This window comes from Gracilinanus agilis, chromosome 2 (assembly GCF_016433145.1).
Source record: "Gracilinanus agilis isolate LMUSP501 chromosome 2, AgileGrace, whole genome shotgun sequence".
Taxonomy (NCBI): Eukaryota; Metazoa; Chordata; class Mammalia; order Didelphimorphia; family Didelphidae; genus Gracilinanus; species Gracilinanus agilis.
This window is the reverse complement of record NC_058131.1, coordinates 189,155,968-189,177,819: the sequence shown is the minus strand read 5'-3', so window position 1 is coordinate 189,177,819 and position 21,852 is coordinate 189,155,968. Positions and strand designations below refer to the sequence as shown.

At 32.7% G+C, this 21,852-nt stretch overlaps 1 protein-coding gene across 1 annotated transcript in view; it reads right to left on the bottom strand.

Moving 5' to 3' along the window:
• CSMD1 (CUB and Sushi multiple domains 1) overlaps positions 1 to 21,852 on the bottom strand; it is a 2,120,031-nt gene that overhangs the window by 1,338,853 nt on the left and 759,326 nt on the right. Inside the window, exon 5 of the mRNA XM_044659558.1 lies at positions 15,109 to 15,303. Within this exon, the coding sequence (XP_044515493.1) occupies positions 15,109 to 15,303 (195 nt within the window). The remainder of the gene's footprint in view (positions 1 to 15,108; positions 15,304 to 21,852) is intronic.

Below are 21,852 nucleotides of genomic sequence, written 5' to 3'. Positions count from 1 at the left end.
TATATATATATTATATATATAGATATATACATATAATACTGGTGAATCTATGAGATATTGGATTATTCAGTTCCTATATTCTCCACCATATTTTCAAATATTATTTTCTCAATCAACTACTATTATAATAAATTCTATCTCCGCCATTAACCTTATTGGTCAGTGTCATTAGTGAAGAGATTTCCCACTTAATATTCATATAAAACACTGTACAGCTGTCATGTTTTAACAATGTAAAATTGTGTTTACTAATTTCCTGCAAACATATCTTATTCCAAACCTAGATGCTCCATGATGACAGTGAATTGCCCCTTTCTGCTATCTCCCACAATATTTTACCTGTTGTTTATTACACAATCAATCCTTATTGCAAGTGAATTGTTTCACAATAAAATGACTAATTTAATCTAGATGATCTCATCAAATTTTTCATAAATTCTATTTCTTCATCTTCTAAAATAGACATAAAAGATCTGACATAAATACATCTATTCTTTCTTATCATTTAGATCACAGTCCATCCTTTATTTTTATTCTTTGGAATTTTCATCTGTGTGTTCCTGTAAATCCTCCAAAAGAGGTTTATCTGACATGCTGTCTAGGTCTCTGGGTAATGGAATAGACACTCTTGCGGCATCGGGTATCTATCAATTGGCCTTTAATTTCTGTTTATGACTACTTGACATCTTTGGAATTTTTTGAGGGGTCAGGGTTTAAATATCACTTTGAGGATATCTTGTATGTGTCTTCCTTTGCTCTAATACCTGCTGCATACTAAAATACATATATGTCTCTCTTCACTGACCTATGAGGGACTCTCAATTTTTATTATTTTGAGAATATATAATATTCTATGATTCATAACCACATCTCATCATAATATGTATAGATATTAAGTTTTTCTTTTGTTCCATGGATTGTTAATAGTGCTACACAATTACCTAATTGTAAAACAGTATGATTTCTTCTTTTCAGTTGGCTGGTTCTGGATCATTCTTCATTTGTGTTGTCTTCTGAAATAGGTGTTGTATCAGCAGCATAAAATGGTTATCTATCACTGAGCATTCTTTATTTAATTGACTTGAGTCTGGATATGAGAGTTAAATTCTTTTCAGGGAATTTGGGCTTTAATTAGGAGGTACTCCAGTCTTCTTTAACATGATATAATAGGTAAAATGCCTTAAACCAACTAGAGTATCTAAGTAATCTACCCATTTGCAGGGATTCTCTCTTTCATTTGCTGTCTGAACTGGACATCCTTCATGTCAGTAGCAACCATCTTTGCTAAGCACATGTCTCTCTAGTTCATTGTCTTTTTAATATCAACAATCCTATTGTTGATATTAAAGGTATTTGAAGAAGATTGTCTTTATTCCACCTTTTAAGGCATTTTATTATTTTTCATATTTGAAATAGTTTTATAATATATGAGATACATATAAATTATTGTTATGTTCATTTCACAGATGATGAAACTGGGGAAGATGGGACTTCAGTGACTTGTTCAGCATCACACAGCTAGTATCTAAGGTCAAATTGGAACTCAGAGTTTTCTGACTCAGACCTAATGCTTTTATCCAGTGTTTTATTCACTGTGAAGACTAATTGCCTCTGATATAAATATGGATGTTGTTCATGTTCTCCAGTAGTCTGTCAGGATATTGAGCATTGGAGAAAGGCTCATTTTTAAAAGATATATTGTTATATGATAATTATCCTCTATTTCTTCACAAAGTATGGTCCCCAGTTCAGTAAATACCTAAATCATTCCTCTACATGTTCTCTTTTTTGAGTATCTCTAAGAACGGAGCTTCACTTCATTATGAAATAGTTCATGAAATTTATGGATAATCTAATTTTTAGGGAGTTCTTCCATCTAGCGAAGGAAAACATGCATTCTTATATAACTTCACTTTTTGTTCCTAGTTCTTCCATTTCCAAACTCTCTTGCTTTTGAAAATTGTGGCCATGTAATATAGTTGTAAAAGTTGGGATGTGGAGTTGGAAAGATCTGGGTGGAGCAGAACATAATCTGTCTGACCTTTAGGGCATTCATTTGTAAAACTGATAATGATGATGGTACATAAGACAGACATATGTAAAGAAAATATTTGGTAAAATGTGAAAAAACATGTTTAAAGAACTATAATTACAATAAAATTATTTACATTTTGCAAGAAGATATTTAAACCAACTTATATTGAAATATTCAACTTTGGTGAAATCATAGAATTTGAGAGTTGGAAGGTATCTCAGTAACTATTAAGTTTAGTTCATTTCGCTGAAAAGAATCTCCTCTATATTACTCAGTCCATAGATGACCATCATGTCTTGCTTAAAGATCAAGTAAATCTAATTACCCTAACAATTGCTAAAAACTTTTTTTCATGAAGAGCACTGTGCTAAGTCCTATATGAGGTAGAAAGATTAAATAAGACGCTCTAACAGCTTTGGTGAAGACATGGCATGAGTGCAGAGCTGGCACTGGGGAGCTGCTCTGTTCCAGCTCTTTCCAGAGCCTGAGGACATTTTTGCATGTCTGACCTCTCTGTCCAGCTGCCCAAAGCAAGCACTTTCTCCCTCAACTCTCTCTGGTAATCTGGGGTTCACAGACAGCTTGAATTTGCCGTCTGGGCACCCAAACTCAGAAAAGGTTTGCCAAAGTGGCTACAACAACTCATGCAATAGAAGAATACAACATAGGAACAAATTAATATTAAATGAGGTCATTGCACAAAAAAGACAAAGTAACATTTAAGAGGAAAATCTATTTTCTGATGTGGATCAAAAAAGTCACCATGAGGGAGATGGGATTTTCATTATGAGGAGACACTATAGATAGGGATGAGATTTTGAGTCTTTGCTTCATCCTAGTATGTTAATTGAGTTATCTCAAATCATCAACAATTTAAAAAAGAATTTGAAGCCTCAAATTTTATATCACTTTTCCTTTAAAGTTGTCATTCTAGTCAGATTTCATTTGTATTTCTTTATTGTATAGTTAGCAAAAAATTGTGCTTAAAGCCAACACAGTCTAAAATGCTTCGACTTAATTTAAAGCTGGGATTCATATCATCAAGGCTGTTCCATTCAATCTTACTTTACATTGTGTGGCGCTGATTTGACAGATCATTTAAGATTCATTTTACAATGTTGCTTCTGTAACATTGCTGATAAAAACACAGCTGTGTTTTAAATATTACAGAATTTATAGTTGGCTATAAAAGGCATGATCTTCCCTCCTTTCCTTCCCCCTCAGAGCGATGTCACTCCAAGTCTTTTCCTTGTACCTTCATCACTGGCAGCAGAATGGATGCAATTAAAAAGAAGGAAAAAAAAAACTTCTTGACTGACATTTTATGAAGCACTGTTTCCAGGCAAATTATGCAAGGCTTATCAATTAAAGAAAATTGCAGCTTCAGACAGCTCTAAATGAACCATGGGCTTGCATTATGTGGTGTGCCTTAAAGGTATTACTGAGCCAGCCAGGGCTTCTTTCTTTGCTAGCATCTTTGCTGACAAACTTTCATTCTTCCTTACAATACATAGCGATGCTTAAATTAATCAAATAAGTCAACTTAAAAAAAACTAATATCTTTAATGTACCTATTATTTAAACATTCAGAATAAGGTTCTGTTTCAACACACACATGCACATACATACACATACATGCACATGTGAGTGCTCAACTTTATAGGACAAAGTGTTTAGGCTAAAGAGTCAGGATGACCTTTACAAAAGTTACAACTCAGATAATTATGAGCTATGTAATACAAAATGATGTTAGCACCTCTGAACCTTGGTTTACTTTTCTATAAAATGGGAGTAAAAATACATGTTCACTTGTGAGGACCAAATTTGTTAATGTAGATGTAGTCCTTTGCTAACTTTATATCCTACATAAAAGTGGATTATTATCATTACTATTAACAAGTATATAGAGGTATAAAGAGAGGTGGTGTGGAGTAGAGAACACAGGTTAGGAATGAGAGTTCGTTAGATGTGGGTCCAAGTTCTGCCATTGACACCTTCATGCTGTATAATCAGAGGCAAGAAGCCTAACTTGTTAGTGTTGCCAGGACACTTTCTAAGACTTAGATGGAAGGTGCTGAAACTGCATTGAGGGAAGGTGTTTCCAACAACATGGGTTTCCCCACAGCAGTGAAATCCTAGCCGATACCTCCACACCCCATCCTGTACCCCACTGTAGAGGCGACTAATTATTTGTTAAAACAGAAATTATTCTTAGCCTTTGTACAGTTTAAGTTGTGGTACCCAGTTATTTCAAACACACATTAATTTTCTTTAAAGCAGTCTAGTAGAGGTGGAAGAAAATTAGATTTGGAATCAGAATATATATGGTCAAGCTTCAACTTTCACATTTACTACCTGTGTAGTCTTCATAAAGATTCTTTGAACCACAGATTTCGTATCTACACAAGGCTGATGATCATATTTGCTTTATTCTCCAAACCAAATGAAGGAATTATTATTTAGTGTCCATGTAGCAGAAAAAGGTGGATTGTGGGCATATGTATATGCAAAGTAGTACCTACTGGAGCAGATTAAAGATTTAGGAAGCAGATAACTAATAATTTAAAGATGAGATGGTCCTTTTTGTTGCTAGATTCATTTGATTGAATTTCCTTAACTGAAATAGTTGTGCCTTGGACATTCAGATGAAGCCCTCTTTTAGCAGAAGGAAAACTAGATTTGGAGTTAGAGAACCAAACATACAAAATATGTTTTTAATGAATGATTATTTTAGCAACTTATTTATCAAATATGAATACACATCCTCATGATTTTGTTAATCCTGTTTATGTTTACAAAGAAACACTATTTAATTTAATTCTCTACTTTTGAAAAGGGAAATGTAATAAGATCATGTGGTTCTGCCTCTAGCTCCAATTTGCATTAACATTAATTAATTCTTCTAGCCTTTGGTTTCTAACCAATACTATTGAACTTTTCTCCTTTCTTGAAGAGGATATGCCAATAATGCAATTGTTAAATCTGGACAGCTCATTCTCCTAGTTGTCACAGTAACTATTTGAGTTTATCTACATAATGGACAATAAAGGGTACTGTAGGGACTGAAAAATGAAAAAAAATGTATGAAAAGCAGGCTTCATATGAGATGGCTTATGTCTTCATAGAATTATGTTTTTTTGGAATTAAAAAATTTCTAAGTTATCATTTAGACCAAAACACTATCTACTTTCTGAATTGCCTCTATGACATTTTAACTATCCAAGTTCTAATTTAGTTTATTGATAATAAGAATTTAATTTCTTGTGAGACAACATATTCAATTTTTAAACCTTTTTAATTAAAAGAACCCTGCTATTTTTAGACATAACAATCAATCACTTCTCAGCAAACACACAAACATATCCTTCTCTACAAAATACATATATCATATCAATAGTTAACAGAAAGAGACTGTCATTTAAATTTCACAGAATGAATGGCGCTGCCATTTGTCATTATTTTGAACAATTTTATCATGATTTTCATTAATTAAACTATTCAAATTATTATAATCAAAATTCAGACCTATATGTTTTTGGTTTGGCTACCAAATTCTTGATTCTATGTTATTACTCCCAAGTTTTTCTGTGTCTGTGAATTTTTCATGTTCATAATTCCATGCAAGACAAGAATATTCCATTATGTGTTAGAAAAGTTTGATCAGTTATTTTTCTAAAAGAATATATTTTTCTAGATTTTGCTGTTATAATTATATCTATGAATATTTTCATGAATATTGTTATTATTTTGCTATCAAAAACCTTTTTTTTGGATGGTTGGAAATTTTGATCATTTGTATATTAAGGAATTGCTCTTAATACTACATTTTTGTCAGTTCCACATGGATTTTAGATTATTCACAAATGATTCCAATTTTATCATAAGTAATAATTGCGAATATTCTCCTAATTGGTATCTTTCCTTCAGACCATAGATTTAATGACATTCCTTCTTTAAAATATTTTAAATTAAATATAATAGATTATTCATTTTATCTATTGATAAAGGATATATTTTAAAATATGGAAGTTTAATTATTTTATTAGATTTCATAATATAAGACTTTATATAAATATAAATTGGTCTTAGTGAATATTTTAAATACATTGCTGATTTTGAATTGGTCACATTTTATCAATTTTTTAATGCTTATTCTTTCTATGCTATTTAATTCCTGGTTTATTTTTCACATTTGCCACATAAAGGAAATTTTGTAGTGTTCTTTCTGTTTGACAAGAATCTAGATGATGATGATGATGATTAAAGTGAATATTACATTTAATTCACTTTCAAATCCTCGACTGGGACTTTTTTCTACTTTGGAAGTTTATGACTTTCTGGATTTGTTTTTTTCTGAAAATTAGTTTAGTTTATCCTTTCCTATATTATTAAACAAGTATTTTATCTTTAAAAGAATTAATCAATTTTACTTTAGTTTTGTTTATCTCCTTGAAATTAGTCATGTTATTTCTATTTTTTTTATTTTTCATATAACCTTTTTGAATTGTCTTGCATAATTTTTGATATTGGGTACTATACTTTTCTTCCTATTATCATAATAGCCAAAAGTATACTAATTTTATTAGTCCTTATAAACTTTTTTTGCTTTATCATTTGAACAGTCTTTTTTTCTCGATTTTATCTTTCTTTCTGTTGACTTTCAATGTTTCTTCCGTGATATCTATTTGTTTTGTATGTTTGCTATTTTTAGGCTTTTTATTTACATAACACATACCTTAATTTCTTTCAAAAATATACACTTTAGTCTATGGATTAATTTATATGATAATATTATATCCAGGTATTTAGATGTTTTCATATTTCATTTAACAATTGTTTGGTGGTGTTCTCAGAGAAATTCACTATTTAAAATAGCATTTTGGTCTATTTAATGTGTGCCTTTTATTTATATTAATTGACCAATATGTTACTTTTACAATGTCTTATAAATATATTTGAGAGCCTTAATGATAAAGTATTCATAATTTTCTTGTCTTAGCATATGATTAATTTTTTTAAAAGAAGACATTAAATAATAAGAAAATGTATGAAAGTATATACTTTAAGATTCTCCTTTAGGAACTGTCAGTGCATATTAGTTCTTTTTTTCCTGCATTCTGTTCAAATCCATAAATTCTTCATTATTCATCCTTCTGTTATATTCTCCTTACTATAAAAACATTTTGTTATAATTTATAATTAATAAAATGCCCTATAATTATCAACCATCTTTGACTTTTTTGCAATTTTGATAACATTTTCTTTTGCTATTGTTAAGAATTTTTATTAATTTCTCTTTTTTATATTTAAGAGGAAAAGTAGCAATGCTAGTTTTCAGTTAGAGACTTCCTACTATGCAAATTGTCAGTTGATAATAGTTAGAAGGGTGTGGCTGAGTGAGATTTATAAGTTGCAGACTGCTGGAAAGAGTTTTTTGTCTCTGGGTCTCCTGGGGAGAGGTTGTGCTGCTTGCAATCTTCTGGTTGCAGATAATGAAACAGAATTTAAGGGCTTATTAGCCTTACTGATCATTGATAACTTGGGTAGATAGGTAGTTAGATAGCAGATATATTATTAGATAATCAGAATAGAGAAGAATAGGCGAGGGCTTTGGCCTAGCAGAAGATCCTGCTCTCTGAAGCAGAAAGATGTAGGATTTTCTAGAAAAATTGAGTTAGGATTGGGATCTTGGGTATAGTTATAATCTATTATAAGATTACTTTCACTTTCCTCCTTCCTATTTCCTGTCCGTATTTCCTAATAATAAACTAAGTGTTTTGTGTTTAATAAACTATGCACTGGCTTTGGATCAAACTCCTGCCCCCCACACCCTCTAAAAATTAACCCCTCACAGCCTGGTGAGTCAGCCAGGGGTTTAATTAAATTATTAATCTTCTATTCTTTCCAAGATTAGGAAAAGGATAATAGTGGAACCATGGTTTTCAATATCATGGCATGGATAGTGAAGGAGCCAGTGCCTCATTACTTCAGAGAACTCCCAATATCTGGGACTTTCACTGAGATTTTATATCTCACAGTTTTGGATGCTCTCCAGTTAATATCACTTATGTGAGTATTTGTTCTGTCAGGATTGTTTCTAAGATACCAACTATACCAAGGATTTAGTTTAATCCTTACTAAGAAAAGGAAACAACTGAAAGAGAGATTAATGGAGACTAAAGTTGAATATCTAGAGGATTGCATCTCTAAATTGAATAACACTGCTGCCCACCAAAATGAAACTATCTCCACTATTTGATTCCAGACTATATAGGATTATATTACCTTTTGTATATATTATGAATAAAGATTTATGTAATTTTAGTGACTTTAATTGTTACATCATGAAGTTTCTTGCCAATACCCATTTTTACTAATACCTCTTTTTTTTGTTTTTGTTTTTTGTTTAAACCCTTACCATCTGCCTAGAGCCAATATTGTGTATCGGCTCCAAGGCAGAAGAGTGGTAAGGGCGAGGCAATGGGGGTTAAGTGACTTGCCCAGGGTCTCACAGCTAGGAAGTGTCTGAGGCTAGATTTGAACCCAGGACCTCCCATCTCTAGGCCTGGCTCTCCATCCACTGGGCCAACCAGCGGCTGAATTGTGCATTTTTTAAAACCCTTACCTTCTGTCTTAGAATCAATACTGGATATTGGTTCTAAGGCAGAAGAGTGGTAAGGGGTAGACAATGGCAGTTAAGTGACTTGCCCAGGGTAACATAGCTGGGAGGTGTCTGAGGCCAGATTTGAACCTAGGACCTCCCATCTCGAGGCCTGGTTCTCAATTCACTGAGCTACCCAGCTGTCCCCTACTAATACCTCTTTTCAAATAATGAATATTATTCTTTTTTTGGATTCTGCTGGAACAATATATATTATATTTTAATGCTTCATTTCAATTTTTAATTGGATATTCATATTTTGTATGTAATTACTGTATATAACCAATCATTAAGTTTATATTCTCTAATTCATGTTATTCTACATTTTAAATATTATAATAAAATTCCTCCCATTACCTGAATCATTTGTTCATGTCATACCATTTTTTTAAAATCAACCCTTAATAATTGTAGTTCTTTTGCTTGGTTCAATTCTTTTCCTGGTTCAACTTGTTTCAGTCAGATATCCCTATTACATCTTCTTAGGCCACTCCAGGCTCCTGTTTAACAGCTTCCCCTACAAATATAAGTTCTTTTAAAAAAATTATTGCCAAGTCCAGATAAAGATATGGGTCAGGGTTCAAATTAACCACACATATATTTGAATAATTTATTTGTGACAAAATAATTTAAATAAATATTGTTACCTTCAATCACATATTCCCTTCTCTGGGCTTTTTGTTTTTAAAAATTTAAGTCTATGGTTTATTAACTTTTCCCCCTTCAATGTATATGCATGTACTCTCTCTCTCTCTCTCTCTCTCTGTATATATATATATATATATATGTATATATATATATATACACACACATATAATTATCTATCTATTTTTTGTTTGTTTATTTATTTGCCTCAGTCTATTGAAATACTTTCCTTATTCCTGGTAGTCAATGAATTAGCTATTCATTTTATTTTCTGTCATTAGCATATCATAAAATGTGCCATACCGGCCTCAGAGTCATTGATAACAATATTAAAGAAATTATAGCTGGGAACAGAAATTGGAATCAAGCTATTACCTCATTTTACATTGACACTAATCCATTAATCAGCAGCTTTGGGGTATGTTCAACTAGTTAGACATGCATTTAACTATACTAATATCTATACTACATTCATCCAGCCTATTCTCAAGAATATTAATGGACTGGGATTCTTCAGAGGGTAATGAAGCTCTCTCAGGCTCACATTAAAAAATCAGTGAAAGTACTCATACAAGCCTTGTTATTCTTTCCAATTTACTTGGAATCTATTTTACCACTTTATAACAGTGGTTTCTTACATTTTATAATCTAAAAATAGCTACTACCTTGGTTCCTGAGTAGTTTGGGAGCCTAGCTTGCTATTTGAAACTTGAAGCTAACCTATTTGTCAATAAATAAATTTTAGGAGTAAACATGTGCTCATGGGAAATAATATAAGTATAAAACGGGATTACCTTCTATCCCTAAATGTATAAAGCTATCACTGTAATCATTTGGAACATGAAGAATTTCTCAATCTCTAAGAGTCTTACTTAAGAGGCAAATTCTTTTCTCTGGGAGTGGTTAATTTATATAGTTATATATTAATATCTTATAAAAGATGTCACTAGTTGGTCAGATGCACATGAATTATGGGAGGCAACATGGTATAGTAGAAAGAGCTTTGAACTTGGAATTTGAGTCCTGACAATCCACTTACATACTGTCATGACCTTTGACTTAACTTTTCAGATATGAATTTTCTCAACATAAATTAAGGAATTTGATTAGTTGATCCCAAACATTCCTTCCAGATCATTAAATATAATCCTATCATCCTGTAACAAAAAGATGAAATTTTTCCTTGGCCTGAAAAAGAAAATGTCACTGAAATAGATGGTGAAAAGGTATTAAATAACAAATTTCCCCATTTCATGTTTTCTGTTTGGAATTTCTGTCATCCTTCGTGATATTCTGTTCTCTTTCCTTTGCCCTATCCCCATACTTCTATGGGAAGTTGAAAAAATATTTGAAGGCTATATGTTATCATGGAAAGAAGGGTTTATTTGGAGAAAGAAAACTTGGGCTTGTTAGATCACCTTGGAAAAGTCATTTGACTTCTATGAATCTCAGTTTCCTCATTTGTAATTGAAGAAATAAATGACATCTTTGGTCTTTAATAGATCTTTTACATTATTGATTTAATAAGTAATATGGGTGTAAATACACCTAAAATGAACAAATATAAATATATATATATAAATTATGAATGTACAAATATATAACAATGAAATATGAATTCATCATTGGACTGTGGAAGCTGCAATTAGAAGAAAACATTGAGAAATTGAACCAAGAAGTAAGATTAAAGAAATATAAAGGAACAAAATTGAGGACATATTAGGAAAATGAGTAGAATAAGACACTGGAAAAAAGAATCTTTTGAACGTGAAAATAAAATCTTATTCTACTAAGGACAAAGAAGTGCTCTAACTTAGAGTCTGGCTTAATGGAAAAACTTTGAGTTTGAAACATGGGTTCTGTACCACCAATTATGTATACAGAATATTTAAGATAATATGAATGATTATTTTCTGAAATGAACATATTGTAACAACATTTGACATAATTTTAGGTGTCAATATTTGCAACGTTTGTCTTAAGTGCTGTCATCAGTAATGAAAGATAAAACTCAGAAATAGTGAAACTTTACTGTGACACGACAGACCAGTCTATGACTGGTTCCACTATGAGGAATACACCTCAAGAAATTAACAGAGTAACTAAAACATTTTAGGAATCAGTCATCATATGTAAACTTTTCTAGTTATCTCAGACCTGAATGTACCCACTATTTGAGGACCAGCAGACTTAAAGAAAGAAGCTTTTAAACATTAGATTGTTTTCTAGAGAAGTAATTTTGGGCTATGGCAATCCGTGAAGCAAATTATTATTATCATTGTGATTTTAAAATGGTCCTCTAATTTCAGAATGGCAAAGACTTCCTTTGGGTTTAAGTTTTGTCTAAGAGACAAAAACTGGTTATTTAGTTTTTTCAAAGCCTCAGTTGCTTCATTTATAAAATGCAGGTAATGTCATTTATACTACTTTACTTACAGAATTGTTCTGATATGAATGCTTTGTCAATCTTAAAGTTTTATACACACTTGAACTATTATTATTATTGCCATTTCAAAAATTATTCCAGCTGGTTTGAATGAACTTCTTCTTCTAGAGGAAAGAGATGATATCTGAAGACACCAGTCTCTAGAATGGGTGATAAAGCTATGGTATAACCTGACACTAAATTAATTACACTAACTCTTTGTTTATCCCTATTTGCTGTGTTCATGATTGAACTATTGAATGTACCTGGGGTCTACTTAACATTAATTGATACATTTGTAGAAAGGTCTTTCCTCCTTATACCTGCCTCGATATAAGATAAGACAGTCCCTTAGCCCAAAAAGCCACTCTGGATGAATTTGTCTTTATTAACAGAATAGATTCTGATGTTGCAGTTTTACTTACAGCTTCATTTTTAAGAACTAGAACAAGACTAGGACCCAATAGTGATGTTAAGAAACTCATACATGTCTTCTTGAAACTATTAATAAAACCCGTAGTTAGATTAGTGGAAGATGTTGCTGTGTTTCTAATCTTTGTAATTAAGACCAAGGCTAACTCCTGTGATCTCAGAGGCCACATTCAGTTACTTCATTTTAAATGTAGAACTTCTTAGTTAATGATTGTATTGAAGAAGTAATAGATATATGCTAGGTTGGAAGAATTCAGGCACAGTATCTTTTTGCTTCTTTCTGCCTCCCTATTTGGGCCCTGAAGTTGGATCTGACAAAGAGTAGTTATTTCATTGGCAGAAGGGAACTAGCAAAAAAACACAGAAACCAAAGAGATTTCTGGAAGACAGAGGGATTATAGAATGCATCAATAAGTGTCAACAGGGGCAGCTAGGTCTCACAGTGGATAGAATGCCAGGCCTGGAATTCAATTCAGGAATACTTGAGTTCAAATCTGGCCTCAGACATTTCTTTGCTGTCTACAACTCACTTAACCCCAAATATTTAGCCCTTATTGCTCTTATAGCTTGGAGTTGATACTAAGTATTGATTTTGTACAGGTACTTTATTTTCAACAATAAAAATTTATGGTGGGATTTGCTCATATTAGTATAAACAGAGAGATTCATAAAGTTAATGAGATTTTCAACTATGAATCAGGAATGTTAGCACAATCAAGATCTGAGAAGAGGTGCTTTAAAAGGAGGGAAAGGATGAATTAGAAAAACATGAGAGTGAAGAAGGGAGAGATGGAGGAGAAAAAATGTAAACATAGATGAACAAAAGCCCTGGAATCTATGGAAGAGTACCTGGGCTTGACTTCCAGTTATTAATGGTCTTGGGACAATTTCACTCCCTGGACATCAATTTCCTCATCCATAAAATTAAAATAATACTGCCTCATAACCAAGCCTGCCACGATTCTCCTAGCTATTAATGCTTTCAATCTACTTTCTGCACCACCCACCCCCACAACTTCCACAAAATTACCTTGTATTAGTATGTAATTTTAGGTGTGCATGTCTTCCTTAACAACAACAATTTAAAAAAAAACCAACAACAAGCAGAAAAAGCCATGATACTTGAAATCATGTTATATTTCATTTGTGTTCTTATATTTAAGAGTACCTTTTATATAGGAAGTGCATAAGAAATTTTTATTGACTAATCAGTCAATAATATCTACCTCACAGGGGTATAAGGAGTGATGAGAAATGAGATCTTGCAGCACCCTATTACTGCTATTATCATTTGGTTTTTATTGTTTTTAGGACATTTTTTCCTTAGGCATTTCATATGGATAATGACATGGTCACAGGTAGGAAAGTGAGGAAGAGAGTATGCTTGCTTAATGTTGGTAATTTAAATGATTCCAAAGATCCTAAAAATATCACCTTTTTCCTCTGTATCTGTCTCCGTGTCTTTCTCCTTCTGTGCCTCTTTCTCTGTCTCTGTGTCGGTGTGTCTGTCTGTCTGTCTGTCTCTCCGTCTGTCTCTCCCTCTTTCTCTCTCCCTTAACATGAATATTCTTCCAGCAAAAAAATATAGTGTGTGATCCGTAGAACACCATAATCTTTAATGCATTAGAATTGAGGCCAACTTAAGGCTAGCTTCAGTACTTCAGTTGTTCATATGGTTAATATTAGTAGACTATAGTATATTATCAGTGATGACTTGAAAAAGAGAAATGTTATAAAAAAACATTGCCAAAGACATTTGTGAATAGAGGAAGCCTGGTGGTCCAAATAGATAGCGTTAGATGTGGAATGAAGAAGACTTGAGTTAAATCCAGACTTAAAACTAGCTGTGTCCTGGGTAATTCAATCAATGTTGGTTGCTATTTTCCTAATCTATAAAATAGGAATAACAATAACAGCTATTCCTCAGGGTTATTGCAAGGATAAAAGGAGACAATATTTGTAAAGTTTCTTTAAAAAACTTAAAACATTATATACATACTATATATTATTATTATTATTATTATTATCATTATATAAGGAGATGGGTTTACCATGACTGAGTTATGTCACTGAGTATTGCATTGCTCTCAGTGAATTAAAATAAAATCCAGCTAGAAGATTGCCTCGTTTATTGGATAGAGACTCTTTGAAGCATTTATGCAAGGATATAGACAAAGATTACATGGGACTGGAAAAATGTGAATGCATTTTAATCTTCATTGATAGGGAGAGCATACATAGTGAGCTCATGGGTTCATCACCATAGAGTACTGTAGCATATCTAATCCTGAATTGCTTAAGTTCAGCAAGGATACCCACATTCAATTATGACTTTTCTGTTTGTAAGAACTAAGTTATTGATATTTAAATTTCTTCCCCCCGAACCAGCATGAAGATCCATCTTTCACCTTTATTTCAGTGGTTATATTGGAATAATGAAATGCAAAGTCCCCGTTAGTGTGTGTTTCATAATTTTGAAAGTGATATGAAAATATCAAGGACAAATTAAACCAACAAAAACAGAAGAAACATGTGATGTGTTGAACCCATTATACGCCAGTCCTGTGGACCTCTTCTGACAGCCACAATCTTTACAACATCAGTGAAAGTGGATCAAAAATCACATGAACAAGTTCTTTCAGGTCCTTGAAATAGGCATGACTTTGAGAATCTCTTCTAGTTCTAATTCTATAAATGAATGCTTAGTCTAATTTAGCTTTGCACTTCTATATGCAATTTTACTTTAGATTGTAATTTTCTTAACATCAGACGTACTTAGCACTTCTGAAAAATTGGCCTATTTAATGTGCTATATTTTGTTAAATGAGATCAGGTTTAAAATATATATTCTCATGCATTGGTTAATTAGCAGTCCAATATTTATTTTTCCCTTGAAGCTAGTATGCTTACCTCTGCAAAACGGAGCTGGAAAATCCCATAATGCGCCATTTCCAGGACTAACTATGCAGGTAAGCATAGCGTGACCTTCTAAGACATATCCAGAAAGGCAGCTATATCGGATTTTATCTCCTATGTTGAATCTGGCTCCATGAAGGACTCCCTTAAGTATTTCCCCAGGATTTCCACATGTATGGCTAGGTAGCACTGTGGGAAGAAAGAAAAGAAAATAAGACAAAATAGTTATAGGTTTTTTTCTAATATTTCAGTTGTTGACATGATTCTTTCACAAAACTACCAAGTACACAACATTACTTCCTGGCTGTGATAAATTATATATTAAGACTTTCATGAAATCTTCTAAGCCAAGAATTCACAGATTTTAGTGTCACAGAGGCCCTTGGCAGTCTGCTTGCAACCTCTCCTATATATTATTGCCTGCATGGAAATTTGAATGAAATTTTCAGTTTCAAGTTTGTGTAAACAAAGTTATATTTTTCTCATTCAAATTCACTGATCTCAGAATGATAAACTCTACTCTATTAAAGATCCTATTTCTCACCTTTGTTTTTTCTTTCCCTATAGTAATCTAAGAAAATGTCACAGTCCCATTGTAAATCCATTCCCCTCCTAAACTCTCTAAGCTATCCTACTGAACACATTTTAATGCTAACAATGCAGTTATGACATAGGCCAGTATTAATCAGGATTACACTCTTTTTTGAGAGTTAGAGCCACCATTTGACCCTCTGAAATGTACCAGGAAACTTAAGGACTGCGTTTGCACCAATGTCATATTCTGAACAACTCTGCAAATCCCAAATGTTGTCATTGGGAAGGCATTTCATTCTTATAAGGATTTTAAACTTATTTGATACACACCCATTCACCGAATGGGAGAAGTCTGAATTGAGTGGAAATTGTTGTTTCTTTTTGCTCTCTACAAATAAAATACATAGGCAGCAAGTTTTTATATTTTTATTATTATATTTTTGATGAATTATCCTAACAATTAAAAGTAGAAACTTTCCCAAAGAAACAACTTTTCTAATGAGCACTTTATGATGGCATACAGTTTTAGTAAGACGACAAAAAAAAAAAGCTTTGAATTTCTTTGTGCAATTATAAAATAAATAATCACTAGCAATGCTCCTCTCTTTCTAACCTATTTTCAGCGACTGTGGCATAGGAAAGAGGACTAGTCTAGGTAACTAAAGAGTCAGTATCAAATTCTTGGAAATTTTGTTATATGTGGAAAGCCTTATATGAACTGATTCAGAATGTGAGTAGAGTCAAGTGAATGAATTATAAAATAACTACATCATGAAGAAAAAAAATAAAAGGAAAGATCTCTAATCTGATTAATGCTATGACCATCAATGATTCATTCCATAGTACTGATAAGGAAGAATGTAATTCACCTCCTCACAAGGAAGTATAGGTCAAATTCATAAAAATAACACATTTTCTGATATGGCAAATGATAGAATTTATTTTGAGTATATGAAGACATTATTCTTTCTTTCTTCCTCATTCTTTGGTCCTTTTTTCTTCTCTCTCTCTCTCTCTCTCTCTTTTCTTTTTTCCCAATGAAAGGTAAGTAGGAAGGAAAGAATGTTAATTGCCAAAAAAGAAAGCTTGCTACTTTTTGAGGTCAAGGTCTGAATTCTAGATCTGTCAAATAGCACTCTGTGAATTTGGGCAAATCATTTCTATTTCCTGGTGCTCACCTTCTCCATATACAAAATGATGGGAATGAATTTGATGATTTTAAATTCATTTTCAACTCTAAATGTATGAACAAATTAATTTCTCAGCATCATAAAGATACTGAGTAGCAGAACCAGGATTCAAACTTCAGTTTCATGACTAAACCATAATTTTTCATCAAACTAAGGAATAGGAAATTGCTTGCCACTTTACCTGCAAATACTTCTTACAACTTTAAAGAGAAAAAAAGCAGATAAAAGATCAAGGAGTTGGAGAAAGTCCAGTCTTCTAGAGCATTAGTCAGATATGAGATACAAGAAGATGAATACTATCTAAAGGAAACCATAATTTTCAATCACTACTTATATAACTAACTGAGGGAGATCATTGTTATAGTAGTGGCAGTCAGAAGAGGTGATTGGACTAAATATTGTGTCCTTGGACCTGGTGACAGGTATATCTACACTTTTAGAGTCACTTTTCATACCTTTTCATCTAACTACTGGGGTTTTGTATTTCTTGATTTAGAGAGATGTCATGTAGATCTGTGAAAGAAGTATTGAGCTCAATTTTCTGTCCTTCAGAGGATCAGGAACCTAAATATAGAGGGATGAGTAAATAGGCAATTTAAAGGTGGGCAGGGAAGGGAACTAGATAAGAGAATCCAAGATTTAGGGAAAGAAGTAACTTTAAAAGGAATCTTGTCCATTGCCTTCATTAAAGAGACCAGAAGCCCAGAGAAGTTAAACAATTTGCCAAAGGTTATGTTGGTAGTAAGTGGCAAAGCAAGGATTTGATTCCTTTATCTTTGTATTCAAATCTGGAGCTTTTCCCAGCTCAGTCTCTATTCGATTATAACTTGGGCATCCTCTAGAATAGTAAGTGCCTAGATCTGCTCTTTCCTGAGTTCCTAAGGTCAGTGTTATAGAATGCATATGGCTTAGGAATAGAAACTTTTACTGTCAGAGTATGAGTTACAGTATGACAAACATCCTAATGTTATTTATTATAGCACAGCAGGAAATGAAAAAAAAAATGGTGGCCTCTTTCAACATTTCTTAAATTACACCATTTTATAGCATCTTATCCAAAAATATTTAAAAATCCATCACTGGCACCATTGGCATCTATAATATACTTCTTCATAAATTTAGACTGCATTGCTTCCTGCCTGGAGTTAGATTGTACTATTATTCATTCTTCAAATGGCCCCCGATGCTCTGCTATCTTTTTCTTTTTTCTCTTTTCATATCTTCCTTTTTTAGTGTTTTCTATTTTATAAAGCTAAATGTTCCATATTTTAAAACTTCTGTACCATTTTAACCTCTTAAATAGGATGATTATTTAATAAATCTAGTAATCAAAAATATTTTACATTGATTATCCTGTAAATTACTCAAATATGTCTTATACTTAAGCTCATAGTAGTAGTTGAAGCACAATCATGTTATTGCCAAGAATAGCAGGTGTTTAAAATAGATTTTAGTGCTAATAAGAGCAAAGAGGTAACTCTCCCTTTGCTTAAGTGAATAATGTAATATAATATGTGGAAGGCTACTCAAATCCTAATAAAACTACCATCATGTGATGATATTTTTTTTTCTTTATTGTCAGGCATTTTGTAGTTGTATCTACACTTGGCATATGAGAATGTGAGGCATAATAATTTATATCTATTTTTAATTTTAAAGTTTCCTGAGTACTTTCCTCTACAATAAGAATGAAAACAAAAACATGTAAAATAAGCTATAAAATTTCCCCATTTTTAGAGATGAGAAATCAAGGCTCAGAGAGTTCAAGTGACCTGCTTACTGTTATAGTGATAGTGGTGAGGAAATAATTTAACTCATTTCCCCTGTTTTCAATTTAGTTTTAAAACATATGATTCAAAGTCCCACAATAGATATGTAACTGGACTTCTAAATATGTCTGTGGTATCTTGTATGTTGCTGGTTATGTGGAAAGAGATGAGACTCTGGATTGGTGGAAAGAATTGTGAACATGGCATGAAGGTAAATAATTGTATAAGCAAAGGAAGTTGTTACAGGGTTCCTTTTGGAGATATTTATTGTTCCGGATATATTCCTCTAAAGAAAAACTTCAAGAGAAAGAAGCAGGGGCAGCTGGGTAGCTCAGTGGATTGAGAGCCTGGCCTAGAGATGGGAGGTCCTAGGTTCAAATATGACATCAGTCACTTTCCAGCTGTGTGACCCTGGGCAACTCACTTGACCCTCATTGCCTACCTTTACCACTCTTCTGCCTTGGAGCCAATACACAGTATTGACTCCAAGATGGAAGGTAAGGGTTTAAAAAAAAAGAGAGAGAGAGAAGCAGCCAAACACACAGAGGAAGTCCTCTCAAAATGACCCTGATTTTCAGTTTGCATCCATGAGACTCCAAAATGAACCTCTTTGAGTAAGAAAAGATACACTCTTTTGGTTTGTGTTTAGATCTCAAATTTAAGCTAAAACTTAAATCACTTGAATATTCTTTAGTATAATGTAGTCTATGTATTTTTTCTGATTTTTATATACTGTCTACTTGGACAAATGTTCACTCTCTATTTGATATTTTGATGGTCTTTTATAAAATTAAATTAGAAGGTATTCTCTCTAGTGGAAACTAAGGGCTTACCTTCCCCTTTAAGCATGATCAGGAAAGCAGCTTTTATGTTGAAAGTATTATACTCTTAGATCAGCAATATTTGTGGTTGGCATATAGATATAATTTTTCCTCAATGTTCCTTTTAGAGAGGGTAAGGGAAGGAACAAGTGCCCACATAAGACCCTCTCCTTGCTCCCTTAAAGGGAAAATTACAGTCTCCTTTGGAAAGAGATCATTTAGATTCCAGAGATCTCTAGCCACCCATAAGTAGATCTATATTAAAGCAATCTCTCTCTCTCTCTCTCTCTCTCTCTCTCTCTCTCTCTCTCTCTCTCCCTCCTTCCCTCCCTCCTTGTAAGATATATGTGTATATATATACATATCTTTATATTCATCTCACTGACTCCTTTTTCTCTCTTTCTCTCTGTTCTTCTATATCCCCTCATTCAAAGAAGTATTCAAATTTAAGACCTCTGGGCATCTTGGGAAAAGTCCTCATTGACGCCTTTCCATTTACCCACCTACACAAATACAAAGCAGATTAATTTAAAAAAACCTATAAAATATCTTTAGTCATATGAAAATGCTCTAATCATTATTGATTAGAGAAATGCAAATTAAAGCAATTCTGAAATATTATCTCATACTAAGACTAGCAAATATGACAAAAAAAGAAAATGATCAATATTTGAAAGCATAATGAAATTTTTAGACTTTAATACACTTTTCGTAAATCTGGGAACTGATAACCATTCTGGAGAGCAATCTGGAATCATGTCCAAAGGGTCATAAGCCTATGCATACTTTTTGACCCAGTACTACTAGATCTATAGCCAAAAGAGATTAAGGATATGAGAAAAGAATCTATCTGCACAAAAATATTTATAACAGCTCTTTTTGTAGCAGCAATGAACTGGAAATTGAAGGAATATCCAACAATTGGTGAAGAGCTGAACAAGTTATGGTAAATGCTTGTAATGGAATATTATTGTGCCATCAGAAATGACAATGAAGATAATAACAGAAAAGCTTGGAAGGACATATAAAGTAATTCAAAGTGAATTTTTCTCTAGTATAAGCAATAGGTGTCTTGTTTCATAATATGAAAAACAGGGAAATATGATAATAAGTGTATGATCTCTATCATATTATTGCCTTCTTGGTGAGAGTTGTAGGGTGAGACAGAAGGAGAATACATGGATTGCAAAATATCAGTAAATGAATATTAAGAATTTTGTCAATGTACATTCTAGAAAAAAATTATAATAAAAATTCTATGAGATATGACCTTAACCTCCATGGAAACATTTTCAATTTTCTTCAATTTTATTCTGTAACTTTTCCTTTTTTGCCAGCATGATAATAGTAATAATTTAGTTACAATTCCTCAAAACTGTTTCACTCTTTTAGAGCAGGCCATCATGAAATGTCAGAGCTGTTTCTAATCCAAAAATTCATGTTGCTCAAATCCATCTGTGACCACAGAGGAGAGATGCTCACTGGGAAGATCAATTGAATCTGAAGATACATAACAGTGCTAGGAACAAGCATCAAATTCTAATATCTAAAGCAGACCAAAAAAGTAATACTTATTTGTTTCTTTATTTAAAAAAGGAAGAGAGGGAGAATAAATTTTGTTGCTAGGATATACTGAGCTTAATATCTACAGTATGTATAAGAGAGAGATTGGGAATCAAAGGGCCTTTTACCTCAGTAGGACCCAGTCTTATAATATGAGGGGTAAAATATCATGACTTGTATGAATATCCTTTCCAACATTATGATTCTACAATTGTCTCTTTAACTCATATCATTCTTACTGTCTATAACAATCTGCTTATGGCTTGTTCAGGAATTATATGGAGGACTTTGGCTGTCTAAGGTAAAAAGTTTCCTGACCTCTTTTCTAGATAGTTTTGTTATTGTGAAGGGGAATTTGGGTTTTAAACACTCATAAACTCTAAGGAAGCAAGTTGGTCTAAAAATTTAAGGAAAGAAAAACAGTTTAATAAAGTATCATAGTTGTTTTATTTAACATAGAGGAACCCTCAGCTCTATCATAGCAGAACACCTGAGGTGACCACTCAGGATTCTTGAAAATTGGCCTGAAGTCAAAGAGAGCTGCTCAGGAGACTGAAATATTGACTGAATTTAAATCATATGAATGTAATGAGAAAAGAAACTATTTCTTTCCAATAATTTTGCTTTCATGTCATGGAAACTTTGGAAGTGTTGAGTTGAATACTTCTCTACTTTTCTCAGACTAGCTTTCTATATTACTAGCGATTAAGAATGTTAATGATAAGTTTCAAGGGGGATGTAAATTAAAAAGTCGCTTAACTCTGCCTCAGTTTCCTCATCTGCAAAATAAGCTAGAGAAGGAAGTGACTAAATGGAGTCACAAAGATTCAGACAAGATGGAAAAAAATGACATGACTCTAA